We start from the raw sequence: 15,478 nt of genomic DNA on the forward strand, positions 1-15,478 counted from the left end.
CCCTTTTATATCTTTTTTTTATATGAAGCATGAGCGCCCATCATTATTATTATTAATAATAATAACACTTTTTTTTTTCTCGTCTTGCAGTAAAGCATTTCAAAATGATGAACATATTGCATAAAAACGTTCTAAAACAACAAGGGAAGAGCATGCTTTCTTTGTTTCAAAAGTAAAGCACGTCCAAGTTAGGAAGGTACATGCTTTAGGATAGCTTTCATTTTGTGAGTTTAAAGACATATTGAAGACCATTTCATATAAGGAATCTAATGAAAGCATGGAACCAATCTCAATGGTTTACCCTTAAATCACTTGTACCACAATACATTTTGCGATTTTTTTTTTTTTTTCATTTCCATGAACCCTTATTCTATGCTCTCCTACTTTTCATATACCAAACCCTATCCTCTCTTTTAACATGTTTTATATCTTATATAAATCAATTTGTAATAATAACTAATTAGCGTTCTTTTTTTTTTTTTCTTTTCGATGAATGATGCACTACATACTGCGAATGTGTACCATATGTTACCACCAAACAAAACAAAGGCTTTTTTTTCTCTCTTTCTCTCTCTCTTTGACGCTTACGTAACTCTTTTCATGTTAAATCTCTTATTGAAAGAAAGAAAAAACTTGCTTTGGTATTTACTTGTTGATTTATTAATTATTAGTACAATACAATTCTTATAAGTGAAAATCTGATTCTTTTTTTTATTTTTAGCATTGGTTTTGAATCCTTCGACTATATTTTGATGAAGATCGACAAACAGTTTAGAGCAAATATCTTAATAATAGTAACCACAACAAAACAATCTTTTTTTTTTCGACAAGTGTAACACAAGCGTATTCAAAACAATTCCATGCATTGATCAATGTATTCGTTATAAAATACATTTAAAGATTTTACTGCAGGCAGTATATTAAAAAAAAAGCCAATTATTTTACAGTCTCTCCTACATAATTATTTTTTGGTACTAAAGACCTTTCTTTTACACTTATGAGCTTTATGGAATGGATTCTAACAGAATGAGATAATAACAATTATTCAAACGTTTTGTTGGGATATTATGAACTTCTTTTTTCTACCCAGAATATTGAAAGAGCTAAACTAGACCATGCTCATCCTTTGTGAAAGTTTAAAAATCTGAGAAATACAATCAACATAAACGTGCGTATCTGTCTCGACTAATGTCACAATTGGATGCACCTCTTGTGAAAGACCAATAGGGTATTACACCTTCTTAACTTTATGACAACAGTGGTGAAAGAAGCCAAAAAAAAGAAAAAAAAAGAAAAAGAAAAAGAAAAAGAAAAAGAAAAAAGGATGATTAACATTATAATAGCTCCATTACAATTGATGAATAAAACGAATAGAAGTGATTAAACATGGTATTTTGTCTTTAAAAATGATTACATATAAATGAGTAAACATAAACACGATGTCATTGAGATCCAATACTGAGTCTGTATGAGAAAGAACACTCATACTTGTGCCTTTGTATAGTTTTATTGAGCCTTCCATTTCTTTAGGTATGTTAACCTGTATCATCGGCATAAAAAAGCACGTAATAATGAGTTGTTGTTAGGTAATTCACGTCAAATACACAGCCTTGTTCTGATTTCAGAATGTACCGTATGGGTCCTGAATCATGCTCTAATAAGCACACAAATCATTTCATGACAAAACTATCAAGTTAGAAATAGTGTCCTTTTATTTCAGCTCTCGTCTTTTCAAGTCATTGTCTTTAATAAAACCTTTTCATGTTGTCTTTGTTTGAATCGTAAGTAACACTGTACTATTTACATAGGAAATTCATGTCATTCTTGGTGGACGCGACTTTATGATAGAAGAGCACTGGTTTTTTTATAAAATGTTCTTATTCAGGTACCGTTAGAGTCAACAGCCATACATTGGCCCTACCCTCAATTAAGCTTTTCTTTTGAGAATAGTGATCAAATTCTTTAAAAAGATTTCTTGCTTTTTTCAGACGAGTTTGGTCCAGAAATGGAGGGGGGGGGGGGTTCACTCACTTTTTGAGAATAATTTAATAAAAAAAAATGACACAATTGCTGGTGTTAGAGGTAGAGATGAAGTGGTAAAGGCTCTTTTACGCCATGCTTTGTTTTCAGGTTTAGTACACAATAAAAAATTTTCCAGGCCCTATTTCTTCAAATCTTTAAAATGCCTTATTTAATTTTGTGTATTAGGGGCCAAGTTGGGTGAAATGGCATTATTATATGCATATTCAAGTTTTCTGTCATTCAGCGTCTCAGGGTTGTTTTTGTATTTTTTTAAAGAAAGGAAACTTGTTTCATAATCTAGAAGCAGTATCGCTATAAACTTCTTGTGATTCCAAATGGTTATTATCAACTAAATCACTGTTGTTTCTTTATTGGAATTGTTAAAAAGTTGAGTTTTTAGCAGTATAAAGGACCTTTTTACTCTTGAAACAAAGGATACTCTTGTATAGCCCAGTTTTATCAGGGCATGAGTGACCAGAAAGATGGTTATTCTGATAAGTTGTAGTATAATTGGGAATTGGGTCAGAAAAGGATTCATATCTAAAAGACTATTTCAGAAAAAAAAATACTTAGATTATGCTTTATACAAACTCAAGCAATTTACATCGTCTATATGTATCGACTTATCAAAACCAACGCTATCTGCCCTTTCTTTTCTTGAAAACCTTCTTTATTGCATTAAATTGAATATGTACAGCATCTTGTTGATAATGAATGATACAGCTTGCGAACATAGATCATTTTATTCACACATGTATTTCTAGTATGCTTTGTTGTCAATATAAAAACGAAGCTTCAGTATGAAACTGGCTCAGAATGATTTTCGTTAATGTTATTAACGTTGAATTTAGTACGTTACTTCTTGGTTTGTTTCAAAGAGAAAGAAGAAAGGTACAAAGGTATTTTTTCTTTCTGAATTATGGATCGGTCAGGTAAGTTGAAGCAAATCCTCAAAATGCCATTACAAGTGCTAAAATCTTACTCTCTTGTAGGATATATCCAATAGTCTTCACCAGCAGCTTGATTGACTGCTAAGTATTAATCAATCTTTTTCTCAATCACCAAACAGTGATTCCGATGATGATACGGACGTGTGATCAAGAGAAAAGATAGAAAGCAAAATAGGCAGTAGAAAAGCTTCACACCAAAAGCACAGGATGATATGCATGTACACTTTATGAATATTTATATATTTAATATTGACAATGACAATAACCCCCATAACTCCAATAATTGGGCTTTTAGCAGCTTACTAGTGATTTGCGTTTCTATTTTTTTAATAGATAACCAGAAATGATTCAATGAGAAAGATTTGCCCATTAAATGGAATTAAAAAGTACTTTTATATACGGATTTATTTAAATATATATATCACATTGGCTTGACGTGCAAGTGCGCATGATGTGGTAGTTATTTCATAGTGTTATATCGCTAGTAAAAGCCCAAGAAACATATACATAGACTAAATATCGTGTTTGTGTAGCCTTATCAAGACCTAAAGTCTTATGTGTAGAAGCTAATAAAATCAAACTGAATAAAATACAATGACTTGCTTACAGCTTACCAACAGAGACATGCTTTCTGCTTTTTATAATTAAAAAAAAAGCTTACACTGCATGTCGTTTTGCTTGCTTTAAACCACAGCGCATTTTTTTTTTCGTGTTGGCGTTGAAATCCAAGTGATTTTTTTTTCTTTTTTTTTTTTCAAGGCATGTCAAATTACGATACAGTTGTTGTTGATATTGAGGGAACTATTACTCCTATTACATTTGTAAAAGAAACTTTGGTAAATACATGAACAAAAAATCTCGGGCCAAGCACTAATTTTTTTCTTTATAGTTTCCTTATGTTGTAAGTGGCTGTAAAGCATTCCTTGATCGTACTTGGGATCTACCAGAATTGAAATCTTATATTGAATTGCTTCGAGAACAAGTAAACAGCAATAACCCCACCTTTTTTTTTCTATTGCAATTAAATATAGATTTAGGCTGAAAAAGACGTAAAAGACAACTTACCTGAAGCTGTTTTGATTCCTACTGAATCAGAAGGGTAAAAACAACAACAATAGCCAAAGCTGATTAATAAAACGATGTCTATAGATCTGCAGAAGAGATCAAGTCCAGCATTATCAAGAATATCAAATGGCAAGTGAAAGCAGATCGTAAAATCGGTGCCCTGAAGGCCTTTCAAGGATACATGTGGAAGGAAGGATATGAATCAGGTGAACTTCGCGGTGTGTAAGTTGTGTTTTGACATCGTTACCCCTCCCTTTTGCTCACACTCTGTTTTAGTATCTATGATGATGTCGTTCCAAAGTTTGATCAGTGGATCTCTCAAGGCAAAAAGATTTACATTTATTCTTCTGGAAGTGTGCCTGCCCAAAAGTTACTTGTCAGTTTCTCTACCAAGGGGGATCTGACAAACTATTTTTCTGGTTATTTTGATACCACCATCGGTTTAAAGGTCCAAACCGAATCGTATGAAGCGATCGCTAAAGAAATCAACAAAAGCAGTCATTCTATCCTGTTTGTTTCTGACAACATCAAGGAAATCGTCGCTGCTCATCAGGCTGGTTATCAAGTCGTCATCTCGGATCGTCCGGGTAATGCTCCTTTGGATGTTGAGAGTGAACAGTTCAAGATCATCACTTCATTTGATCAAATCGATTAAAATTACCCTTTGGCCTTCTTTATCCTAAATGAATCGCCTGTTTTGTAAACGACTTCTTTTTTAAACCTATTGTCTTCATCTGATACAATGGATCACAAATGTCTAACTATGTTGTGGCATCTACTGACGCTCTAATAAAAGTAGATCCCACTCTAGTCAATGATTCTTTCCTTCAAGGGTAGTTTATTCAAGTGCCTATGCTCTAGACCTGATCCCCGTGTATAATTTGTGTAGCTTGTTTGACTATTTTCCTAAAAATCAGGAACTATTGAGGTATTCTGCTGTAGGTAGCCAAAGGGCTCATTCATTGAAACAATGATGCTGTACGCAATGGCCACCGGTTCTTGAGAAGCTTTAATCAGCCCACGGCCAAGTTGATCAGTTGGGGCAACGATCATCTCTGTGACAGACTGTGCTTTTTGGACTACTTCAGATGCTACCATACCGTTCTCTGAATACAAAGAACGTGATGGTCTTTTTCTTTCAACTATTTCACAAGAGTAATCAAATGTCATTGCAAATTGAAGAACAAAATTTTCACTTGTTTATCAAAGCAGACGTTTCTTGTTAAAGTCTGTAAGAACAGATGAGTTTAAAAGCCGACAATCCGTTGTATTTTGGCTTGTTGAATGAGTTATGTACAGGTTGATGACAAAGGAAAGCCTGAGCATAAGATTTTTATTGCAGTGAAGAGTAAAGGAATCTATTTATAAAAAAAAAAAAAGATTGTATATAATGTTTATCTAGTCTATTTATCTATTCTTTTTTATTGTGTCTTTCTAGTTTTCAATGATTTTGCATGTCTTGGTAAATAGTTGTCTGCGGCAAAGATAACAAGGATAGCCAAATGTCCAATGAAGCCAACACTCTTGTAGGCTGTCCAGGATCGACCAAACTTTAAGAGTTCAAATCCGACAATACCATAAGCACATGTCACTTGACACGTCACCCACGCCAGACACTTCCAAGCATAAAAGTAAATTTCATTCTTTTCAGTGTAAGGTTCCAAAAGGGGCACGAGGCGTTTACGCAGCTTGGACTCACAGAGCACAAAGAGGAACTCTAACAAGAACGTGGTGAAATAAACAGAGTGAAATCCATGCCAGATGGCCAAGAAGGCCAAGGTGCCAAATTGAGAAGCGGATTTGCTGCCCAAGAATTTGAGACGTTTGAAGACGTAGTATTTGGACCAAAGGTTGGTGTTGATGTTGAATGCGCTGATCACATGGTCGATGGAGGTTGCCGTCTCAAACCGTCCAGGGTCTGTATTCGCCAATCCTCCGAATCGAGCCAGTCCGTTGCTGTCTTTGCCGTCATAGGAAATACCAAAGGAAGCGATGGCACCTAGATGCTATGGATCAATACAGTCATCCAGGGTCATGTTGTTTCATTACCTTCTGTGAGCAGCCAGATCCCGATGTACTTGTTGAACGCAAACTTACCGGCCAAGCAAAAGAAAAAGGCACGCTTCAGGAAACACAAGGATTGATAGTCTTCGGTCAAGAGATAGGCGGTTGAATACCGACTGCCTACGACTTGCTGCAGACCCAGATAGGCGATGGCCAAAAGCACCGAACGAAGCACATAGGCGCTCTGAGCTCTTTCCTTTTCTTCCCTGTCCTCTGGACTCAGCTCGAGATCGACTTGATCCAGCCACTGGTCATAGAGCGAAAAGGAAAACTGAGGACCGACAGCAAAGGCAGCAGGATAAAGAGCATAGGCCATCACGAAGGAGAAGGAGGGCAGGCGGGGGAGGGGTGTGTCGGCCATGAAGGACAAGGGCAGCGCAGCCGGTGCTTTCTTCAGCTCCGTCTGTCGCATGGCCACCTGGGTCGGATCCTCTGTGCTCGCTTGCTTGGCTGCCGTGGCCACCGTGACTGGGTGTCGGCCGTCGAGATAGTCAAAGCCAAAGCCCATCAGACGAAGACACAGGATGCACTGGGTCATGGTCCACGTGATGTCATACTCGTCCGTCTCCATCCAATAATAGCCAGCTAACAGATACACCGCGTTCAACACCCAGACGGCCGTGGCGGCCCAGGTTCTGTTCTGCAGACGTTCGCCCAAGAAAAGACAGAGTCCATAGGAAACTGTGATGGTCACCAGGGAGTGAACGATCTGGAAAGAGTTGAAAAAGAAGTTGAGGGCAAGACCGGTCCAGAGAATGTACTGATTGCGGTCTGCTCGGCTTGTCTTGGGGGAATCTTGAGAACAATAGAGTTTTTTGTAAAAGTGGGCAGCGGGGTAGCCCAAGAGGATGGTGAGTAGGAGTCGAAGGGTAGGTTCCGGTAAGCCTATCGCTTTCGAAAGTAGACTGGTGATGATATTCATGTCTCGAAAGACGAGCGAAAAAGAAAGAGGGATCATCTCACCCCAGGTCGATTTTTTTTTTTAATTAAATTGAAAAGTCACAGATGTCAAAAAAGTGAACACCTCCACACATCATTTGCATAGATTGTATTCGATCCATGTTGGACAACACCGACTGCTCTCTCTCTATTGCCTTCCCTTGTTCACAGCAATCAACAAAAGGATATGACATGGTCCAGTGACGGGTTTCATTCAACAGTGAAAGCTCTTTTCCTTTTGATACATAGAATATCGTGCTTTTATCAAAATGAGTGACATTCTGTCTATATCACCTTTATGTCACACACGCACATTATGTCAACATTTTAGTTTATTTTCTTCCAAAAAAAAAAAAAAAAAAAAAAAAAAAAAAAAAAAAAAAAAAAAAAAAAACTTCTTTTTTTTCCCTTTATTTTCAATTATGCCGCCTAAACAACATAGAAAAGTGCCTTTTAGCGGGAAAAAAAAGAAGCAGCAATTACAAGAGAAAAATGCAAGAAAGCAAGAAAAAGGTTTCTAGTTCACCTCCATCTAAAGTGCAAAGACTAATCTATGACATCCAGCTTCTCACCAAGATCCAAGTTCCTTTGATTATCTCGGTAAAAGCAAACCACTAACCAATCTATCGGATCATTTTGTACCCAGTACGGGTGTCGGAACAACTACCAAGGATTTTATACACGATTCCAATAATACTACTACTACAAAAAGGTTTGAAACTAGTAAAGGGGCTGAATAGAAAAAAAAAAAAAAAGAGATTGATGGGACTGTAGGTTGGTATCCGTGTTTGAAAAGTTATCGCCACAAGAGGTGGAAAGAGAGAGATTGAAAAGTATGCAACCACTCCAGCGCTTACCCAAGGCAAGTGCATATGAACACACCGTTTTTACGTACGCTGAATAGGCATCACAGGAATCACTCGAAGTAGAAGCAGCAAAGGAATCGATTGACTTTCCAAAAAGACCTTATTGGGATTATGACATGTCAAAAGAAGAGGTGGAAAGACACGAAGAGGAAAGCTTTGAGAGGTGGATGAGAGGCATAGAGGAGACATATGGTGGAGAAGAACGACTGGGTTGGTTTGAACGTAACCTGGAAGTCTGGCGACAGTTGTATGTAGCGCGATCAACCGAAAAAGAGAGAGCGAATAGTAACCTTTGGTATTAGATGGCGTGTGTTGGAAATAAGTGACGTGATCTTGGTCGTGATGGACATCCGACAGCCTTTGCTTCACTTCCCACGATCCCTGTATGATTTCGTTACGCGTGAGCTCAAGAAGAGCATCATTGGCGTCTTCAACAAGGTAAATCGCGCAAGTCATCGACCATCTGTGCTCACTGACATTTGATACAAGGTGGACTTGGTGTCCGAATTCACCGTGTTTGCCTGGAAAGCGTATTTCAAACAGGCCTTTCCCAAGCTGCATATCGCCACCTTTAGTTGTTTTCCAAGAGACAAGAGGCTTATCGATGACACAGTGACATGTAAGGCACCCTGGGATGGTTCGTTGTGCTAAAGGATTACTAGATGCTCTCAAGACGCAAGCAAAGAGACCCAAAAGACGTTATTACCACGCGCAAGGGGTTCAAAACATACTGTCCTTGTGTCGCGATGTTTGCCATAAACCGGGTGTTGAGGTCGATTGGGATGCTATCCTGACCCGTTACGATGAAAACGCGGTTCATGTTGAAGAGGAAGAAGACGAGGACGACGATGAGAGTGACACGGGGAGCATGGATGGGTTAGGTAAATAGGATGCGATGTACAAAGTAGGTTGCTTAAACCACATTAGATGATGCGTTTAGTGGGATTTTAAATACAACAAGTCGAGCCATCCATCCACATAAAGACTATATTACGTTGGGCCTAGTAGGCCATCCCAACGTGGGTAAAAGTAGTTTGATCAATAGCATCATGAAAAGGACAGTGGTCAGCGCAAGCAAAACACCTGGACATACCAAACATTTCCAAACGATTCATATTGCTGATAACGTCAGATTATGTGATTCACCTGGACTGGTGTTCCCTGCCATGATACCAAGATCACTCCAGGTAAAGTCAAGTGTGATTCAGAGTAAATCGTGTGCTTATCATGATGGATCTAGATACTCTCAGGAATGTATCCAATTGCTCAAGTACAAGAACCTTACAGTGCTATTCAATATCTTGTAAAAAAAATAAGATTTAAAATAACCGTGAAAAAGAAACTGATCTTGTCATTCACAGGCAGAACATGTTCCTCTAGAAAAGATCCTATCATTAGCCCCTACGGATATCGATCTTGATGAACTACAGGATTACAAGTGGAGTGCCTGGTCTATTTGTGAAGAGTTTGCAAAGGACAGAGGGTTCTATACTGCAAAAGCTGCTCAACCTGATGTCTATCGAGGTAACGATGGAAAAAAATTTTCTTCTGAACATTGACAAACACCTTTTTTTTGTTTATTAGCTGCCAATGCTATCTTACGGCTTACAGCCGATGGCAGGGTCTTGCTGTCCTTTAAACCACCGGGGTTCTTTACGACCAGTCAATATGAGCAATTAAGAGTAGCTGAAGCGGATAGAAATCAATCAGAGGAGGAGATCGATCCTGAAGGAGAAAGTAAACCAAAGGCAGCCATTGTGATTACAGGCGGAGGATTTAGTGCGTTGGCAAGTGACTCTGAATAATAAATTTCCAAATTTATAAGAAAACAAAAACAAAGGTGCCTCTCTCTTTTTTTTTTTTTTACTTTTATTTTATCATGTCTATTGGATTCTATGCTTTACATTATCCATCCAAACTAAACAATACCAGGTTACCTTGTTCCACAGATTGGATCAATCAAGAATACATCCAACTCACTCAAGATGTTTCCTACATGACCACTCACTATTACAGTCCAACCAACACGATCGCTCCCAGTACACTGTTGATCCCAAAGAAAGAAAACGAGTCACCCGTTGTTTTCAAACGCACAAGGGAGAGTGAGGAAGAGAGTGCATGTTTTACGCTGTCCTCCTGTGGTAGTGATCGTATTGATTTATATGAGCTTTACAACCAAGAATTGATGTCCTATGATCCTCAACAAGAGAGTATTGTGAAAGACAACCGAAAGGAAGGAGGTCGAGGAGGACAGGAGAGGAGATCGAGAAGGAAGAAGTGGAGGGAAATGATGAGCAAGTTTAGATTGGCAGCAGAGAGACCATTTGTGTCAATCGATCATCATTTTTATTATTAATAACAATACATTTTATCAATAAATTACACATCATCAAGGACCTTGCCAAGCACTGATGACTAGCACCGTCGTGAGAACCATTGAAAATCGACACCATTTCCAAACGAGGTTAAATAATTTTTGAATGTGATTTTTTAATCTTTCTATGAAATTCAAAGGCTCCAGTTCCAGAAAACAAAGTCTTGTCGGTAGATGAGGATAGAGATCGAGGGTTGGATAACGATCGTCTGGTGATGACAGCAGATCATCTGCTAAAGAGTAAACACTCGACAGGTAAGAGGAAGCAGGCTGTGATGAGGCAGGGTGTGAAGACGAGGAAGCACTTTGTGACGACGCTTCGATTTGACTCATGAAATCAAAGGCTTCATCGATCACCTGCTGGTCTAGACCGGTGACCTTGGAGAGAATGACAGAAGGTGATTTTAACCAGTGGTATTCTAATTCACTCAAAAGACTCATGTTTGGAACAAGCGGCACCGAATCAGGCTCCCCGTTCAACTTCTGCACCATCACCCGATGCTCCTCCAGGCTGCTCTTTAATTCTTCGACATGCGCCTTTTGACGCTCATAGGCCTGTTGAAGTTGTTCGAAATCTTGGAGGGTGAATTGAAAGGAGTCGTACTGTCTCTTCAGCTCACACAGGTCCTTCAAGGTCACAGCCAACTTGGACTCCAGCTCCAACTTGGATCGATGGACCGATGCCTTCTCTTCTCGTTTTTGATCCAACGTTTCATACAGTCTCTCTATCACATCCTCCTCCTCCTCTTCCTTCTCTGGCGCTCGTCGGACTTTTGGATGCTTTTGCCTCGAACGCATGTCTTGTAGTTCTTGAATTTTGGTGGATGCGATATCGAGTTGACTCTTTAAAAAACAGATTTCGTCTTTTAATCGTTTGATGTTCTTTGGATGCTTGAGCTCTTCTTGTGCTTTCACGGTCAATTCGATCTTTCTGGTTAATTCAACATTCTTCTTTTCTAATACGTCAATCATAGCTTCACACGCAGTATGGGATGGTATGAACCTCATGTCGTCTTTGTCGGTGAATTTGGTTGAAGTGGATGAAGAGGGTGAAATGGGTGGTGTGGTTGATTTTTTTAAGAGTGAATCATAACTTGATTTCAATTGAAGATTATGTTCCAACAATGACTTTCCTAATTCGGCTGCAAGTAATAAATCTATCCAATGGGCTCAGTGCTTTGTTTTCCTTTTTTGTGTTATACCTTTTTCTTTATCCTTCAGTGTATGATATGCATTCTTTAACATTGGAATCAATTCGCTTGATGTCTTTTCTGCCATCCATGAAAAAGAAGATACAAATGAATGTGTGGGTGATGGTGGTCCAGGCATTGTTTGTTGATTGTTTATTTCTATTCTTGGTATCATTTTATGTTTATTTGTTTATGTTTTCAAATAAAAAGTAAAAAAAAAAAAAAAAAAAAAAAGGTGCTTCATTTATTCAACCAAAAAGAAAAAACAATTGAAACTCAGTTAGTCAGGCACTTTCATGTGCGTGTATTTATCACATGAATTTATTAGTGACACCCTTTCATCCATTATTTGAATTTGTCTTTCAGCGCGTGTTATCTAAATCAATTATGAACTAATTCACATTCTTTTACAACCGCAGTGCATTTTCCCCCTTTGTTTCATGCTCTGGTCCCCCTTTTTTTATGCAGGGATTCCTTTTTTATTGTGAATTCATGTAGTCTATTTGTACAAAGTGTTTATAATCCTTGTCTGTGCCATTTTACTCAAAACGAGTCATTCTCTAATCCATTCAAAAGAGAAGCACCCCCATTGGATCGCAAGAAAGTAAAGGTAGCCACAGCAGCAGAACAATGGCTTACGACACATGCATGGCTTCTAAACGGTCATTCATCAGAAAAAGGCAGTCATGGCGATGACTATCCAAGCTCATCTTTCATGAGAGGCTTTTATCATCAACTCTTTAAAAGGATGCATGTGTCTTTTGAAAAGCTGGAATTTTTCACTATTAAAATAGTTGGCCATCTTGACTAGTGTTGTGTTTAAAAAATCACTCTATTGTTCTTAATACCAAAGTTATTATTCAATCACTTAAAAATATTAGTTTACAATCCTCATTCTCTTTATTGAAAAAAAAAAGTTCAATTGAAAATTTAAAAATATTTACTTTTTTTGTGTCACTTTTTCGATTCTCTTCTTACAAGATCCTCACGCTCTGTCTTGTATTCATCAACCTAAAGATCCTTACAACACATCTCGAGAGATCATCCTCCTTGATTGACATCAGCCACTGAGAACGCTTAAAAATGGATCAAGAGGGGACGGATTCTGAGTCAAGATGTGCATGAAAAGAAGGTTGGATTTGAGCTTTTGGGTTTATAATAACTCCGACATTAAAGCAGCAAAAAGAAGGTGTATTTTTTTTTCTTTTTTTTAAAAAAAAGTCTTTTAAGCATGAGTGATCAAAGTGACTCTATTGCTCAGTTCATAAACATGACGCAAGCGACTGAAACCCAAGCTCGGTTCTTTCTCGAGTCGACACAGTGGGACTTACAAAGTGCTCTCATTCAATATTTTGAAAAACACTCTGACTCTACAGCAGACACACCAGCTCATAAAACAAAACAGACCCGTTCTCTGTAAGTTGAAGCAGAGAGAGAGAAAAAAAAAGAAACTGACATGTTGGATAGTTCCAAATTTCGTACAATGAGAGATCTTGTTGATGAGGCAGAAGCGGAAGAGAGCCATTCGGATAGCGATGAACATGAGAACCTGTATGCGGGTGGAGAAAAATCGTGAGATACCGAAAAGGGGTTTGAAGATGATGACTAAATGATAATCATAGTGGCATGGTGGTTCAAGGTCCAAATAAAAAGGGACATAGTTTAGTGGATGATATACTGAAGAAAGCAGAAGAGTAAGGAATAAGACGGGTCTTGATGATAAAGTAGTACTTATTTCATGTAGAGGTGGCACCTATGAAGAAGAAGAAGAAATGGATACGATGAGAAAGAAACCTAAATATTATACTGGAACTGGTTATCGATTAGGAAGTGAAGATGAACCCTCCAGTCAATCCATAATAAATCAAGAAGAAGAAGAAGAAGAAGAATTGGAACCCGTATGCTATCTAGACTGTGTTGTTTGTGTATATTAAAACATGGTTCATAGGCTATAAGACATTTAACTTTTTGGCGTAATGGATTCAGTGTCGATGATGGACCACTCTACGAATATTCTAATCCCGCGAATCAGCATCTATTGACAGCCATTCACAGTGGGTAAATACAACAAAAGAAAAAAAAAAAAAAAAGAGAGAGTTTGTTTAATCCATATGAAAAGACGTGCCCCACTTTCTTTACTTGATGTGCAACATGGACAACCTGTCGAAGTACGGGTGATTAAGCGTCAAGAGGAGGATTATATTCCTCCTCCTAAGGCACCACCCAAGCCATTTGAAGGGATTGGACATAGATTAGGCAGTGAGCCTACCACGCCAGTGACTGAATCTACCAGTGCACCTTCTTTGATTCCATCCGTCACAGTCGATCCAACTCAACCAGTGACATCGATTCAAATTCGACTCGGCGATGGATCGAGGTAATGAAAAAAAAAAAAAAAAAAAAAAAAAAAAAAAAAAAAAAAAGAGACTGATGGATAAGCAGGCTGATTGCAAAATTGAATCATACACATACGATTGGTGACATTCGACAGTACATTGAAGCGTAAATAGAAACAGGGAGGGTTGGATTGTGATTGACTGTTATTAAAGAAATAGGAACAACAATAGACACTATATCCTTCAGACCACATTTCCAGTACAATCACTCGAAGATAATAATCAAACAATCAAGGAAGCAGGTTTATTAAATAGTGTCATTGTTCAACGTTATCAATGATTTCAAATATAAAGAACAGGGTTTCAAGAGTCCCGTTCAATCCATAGCTTAAAAAGCCAAATAATAATAAAAAAGGGGGAGAGAGGATTTGGGTGGTGTATTTACACATGAACTTTTCAAAAGCTTCAATTATTTTTCCTGCTGCGATAAGGAAAAGAAGAGGAGGGGTGGCTGTTATTAGGTATCCATTGTCTCTAGTCATCATGTTGTTGTTCGACATGACGATCCAGTGCATCACGTCTACTGAAACGCACCGAGCAAGTTTTGCAAGCAAAGGATCGATCGGTGCGATGGACAGTAGCCAGGTGACGATCTCGATCATGACGACGATCAAAGCGTTTGAAGCACTGGGAACATTCGAATGCCTTGACACGGTTCTTGTCATGGGTCTTGATGTGTGTACTTAGATTATAACGACGCTTGGAGACATGATCACAGTAAGGGCATTCATAGGCCTTCGTCTTCTTTCTCTCTTCCATCCTTTTCCTTCCACGCTTCTTTGGCTTGTCTTGTGTGTCGCTCAGAGGCGTACTGAGGTGCATCAACTCGCTGAATTCATCCAATGCTTGCTCTTGGTGAACTACCTTCGATGATTCTTGAGAGGAATCCAGTGGTGGGAAAAGACCGGATGTGGACGGTTCTGAAAAGAAGTTGACCAGAGGTAATAATTGAGGTGTCTTGGATTTATCAATCAGCAGCTGAGTGGGATCACCGCTGAATTCAACCGCTGTGTCTTCCTGGTTGAGATAACCCGCCAGACAGACATCTTGCTTCAAAATAGGTGTGTTGTTAAAAGAAGCAAAGGCTAGATAGGGTGAGATGGTATCCGATGCAAAATAAGGTGGTGTGAAGGGTGTGTCGACGGTGGGATCCAGATAAGGTGTGGATAAGGCAGGTGAATGGTCTGGTACGAAGTTGTAGTCTGAAAACATGTTGAAAAAGAGCTCAGCAAGAAAAGGGAGGTGTGGTTTTATATCTTTTTTCTTGTGGGTTCTAAAAAAGGAAAAATACGAATTAAGGGGCTATTTGTAAGCTGAGACTCGGCGACACCGGTTAGTTTGTGTTACTGCGTTACCATGGAAACCCTCTTTCTACACACGTTAATCGGAGTTGAGTAAATGTCTCTGGCCCCTCTGTCGTTTTGACTCATCGGATAAAAATAACTCGATCTGTCCTTTCTGTATGTCTCACATCTTCAACGTCATCCCAAAGACAATCAAGAAAAGAGAAAAAGAAGGAGATGATGATATCGTCATTTTTGGCTTCAATGATGCTTGAAGCCATTGATTATTAATTCATTGTGAATTTCTTAAACAAAAAAAAAGGCATTAT

General features: G+C 38.4%; 7 protein-coding genes across 7 annotated transcripts; 3 read left to right on the forward strand and 4 right to left on the reverse strand.

Annotated features, from left to right (window-relative positions):
- Positions 1-3,733: 3,733 nt before the first annotated feature.
- Positions 3,734-4,692, forward strand: RO3G_13234 (2,3-diketo-5-methylthio-1-phosphopentane phosphatase; the record flags this gene model as incomplete). Its single annotated transcript, XM_067667818.1, has 5 exons — positions 3,734-3,808; positions 3,862-3,954; positions 4,010-4,071; positions 4,122-4,259; positions 4,314-4,692. The coding sequence occupies 5 exons, from the start codon at positions 3,734-3,736 to the stop codon at positions 4,690-4,692; spliced, it is 747 nt and encodes a 248-aa protein (XP_067523919.1).
- Positions 4,693-5,458: 766 nt separating this feature from the next.
- RO3G_13235 (uncharacterized protein) lies at positions 5,459-7,059 on the reverse strand (the record flags this gene model as incomplete). The annotated part of the gene is made up of 2 exons (XM_067667819.1): positions 5,459-6,036; positions 6,135-7,059. The coding sequence occupies 2 exons, from the start codon at positions 7,057-7,059 to the stop codon at positions 5,459-5,461; spliced, it is 1,503 nt and encodes a 500-aa protein (XP_067523920.1).
- An 868-nt stretch (positions 7,060-7,927) lies between these two features.
- RO3G_13236 (uncharacterized protein) lies at positions 7,928-8,095 on the reverse strand (the record flags this gene model as incomplete). Its single annotated transcript, XM_067667820.1, has 1 exon — positions 7,928-8,095. One exon carries the CDS (start codon positions 8,093-8,095, stop codon positions 7,928-7,930), a length of 168 nt encoding a protein of 55 aa, XP_067523921.1.
- A 445-nt stretch (positions 8,096-8,540) lies between these two features.
- RO3G_13237 (uncharacterized protein) lies at positions 8,541-9,711 on the forward strand (the record flags this gene model as incomplete). The annotated part of the gene is made up of 5 exons (XM_067667821.1): positions 8,541-8,787; positions 8,912-9,093; positions 9,147-9,209; positions 9,268-9,430; positions 9,491-9,711. 5 exons carry the CDS (start codon positions 8,541-8,543, stop codon positions 9,709-9,711), a joined length of 876 nt encoding a protein of 291 aa, XP_067523922.1.
- A 584-nt stretch (positions 9,712-10,295) lies between these two features.
- On the reverse strand, positions 10,296-11,609 carry RO3G_13238 (uncharacterized protein; the record flags this gene model as incomplete). Its single annotated transcript, XM_067667822.1, has 2 exons — positions 10,296-11,422; positions 11,483-11,609. The coding sequence occupies 2 exons, from the start codon at positions 11,607-11,609 to the stop codon at positions 10,296-10,298; spliced, it is 1,254 nt and encodes a 417-aa protein (XP_067523923.1).
- Positions 11,610-12,740: 1,131 nt separating this feature from the next.
- On the forward strand, positions 12,741-13,851 carry RO3G_13239 (uncharacterized protein; the record flags this gene model as incomplete). Its single annotated transcript, XM_067667823.1, has 6 exons — positions 12,741-12,886; positions 12,938-13,021; positions 13,093-13,164; positions 13,215-13,368; positions 13,419-13,528; positions 13,590-13,851. 6 exons carry the CDS (start codon positions 12,741-12,743, stop codon positions 13,849-13,851), a joined length of 828 nt encoding a protein of 275 aa, XP_067523924.1.
- A 489-nt stretch (positions 13,852-14,340) lies between these two features.
- RO3G_13240 (uncharacterized protein) lies at positions 14,341-15,078 on the reverse strand (the record flags this gene model as incomplete). Its single annotated transcript, XM_067667824.1, has 1 exon — positions 14,341-15,078. The coding sequence occupies one exon, from the start codon at positions 15,076-15,078 to the stop codon at positions 14,341-14,343; it is 738 nt and encodes a 245-aa protein (XP_067523925.1).
- Positions 15,079-15,478: the final 400 nt, after the last annotated feature.

The sequence above is a fragment of the Rhizopus delemar genome, genomic scaffold (genome assembly GCF_000149305.1).
Source record: "Rhizopus delemar RA 99-880 supercont3.11 genomic scaffold, whole genome shotgun sequence".
Taxonomy (NCBI): Eukaryota; Fungi; Mucoromycota; class Mucoromycetes; order Mucorales; family Rhizopodaceae; genus Rhizopus; species Rhizopus delemar.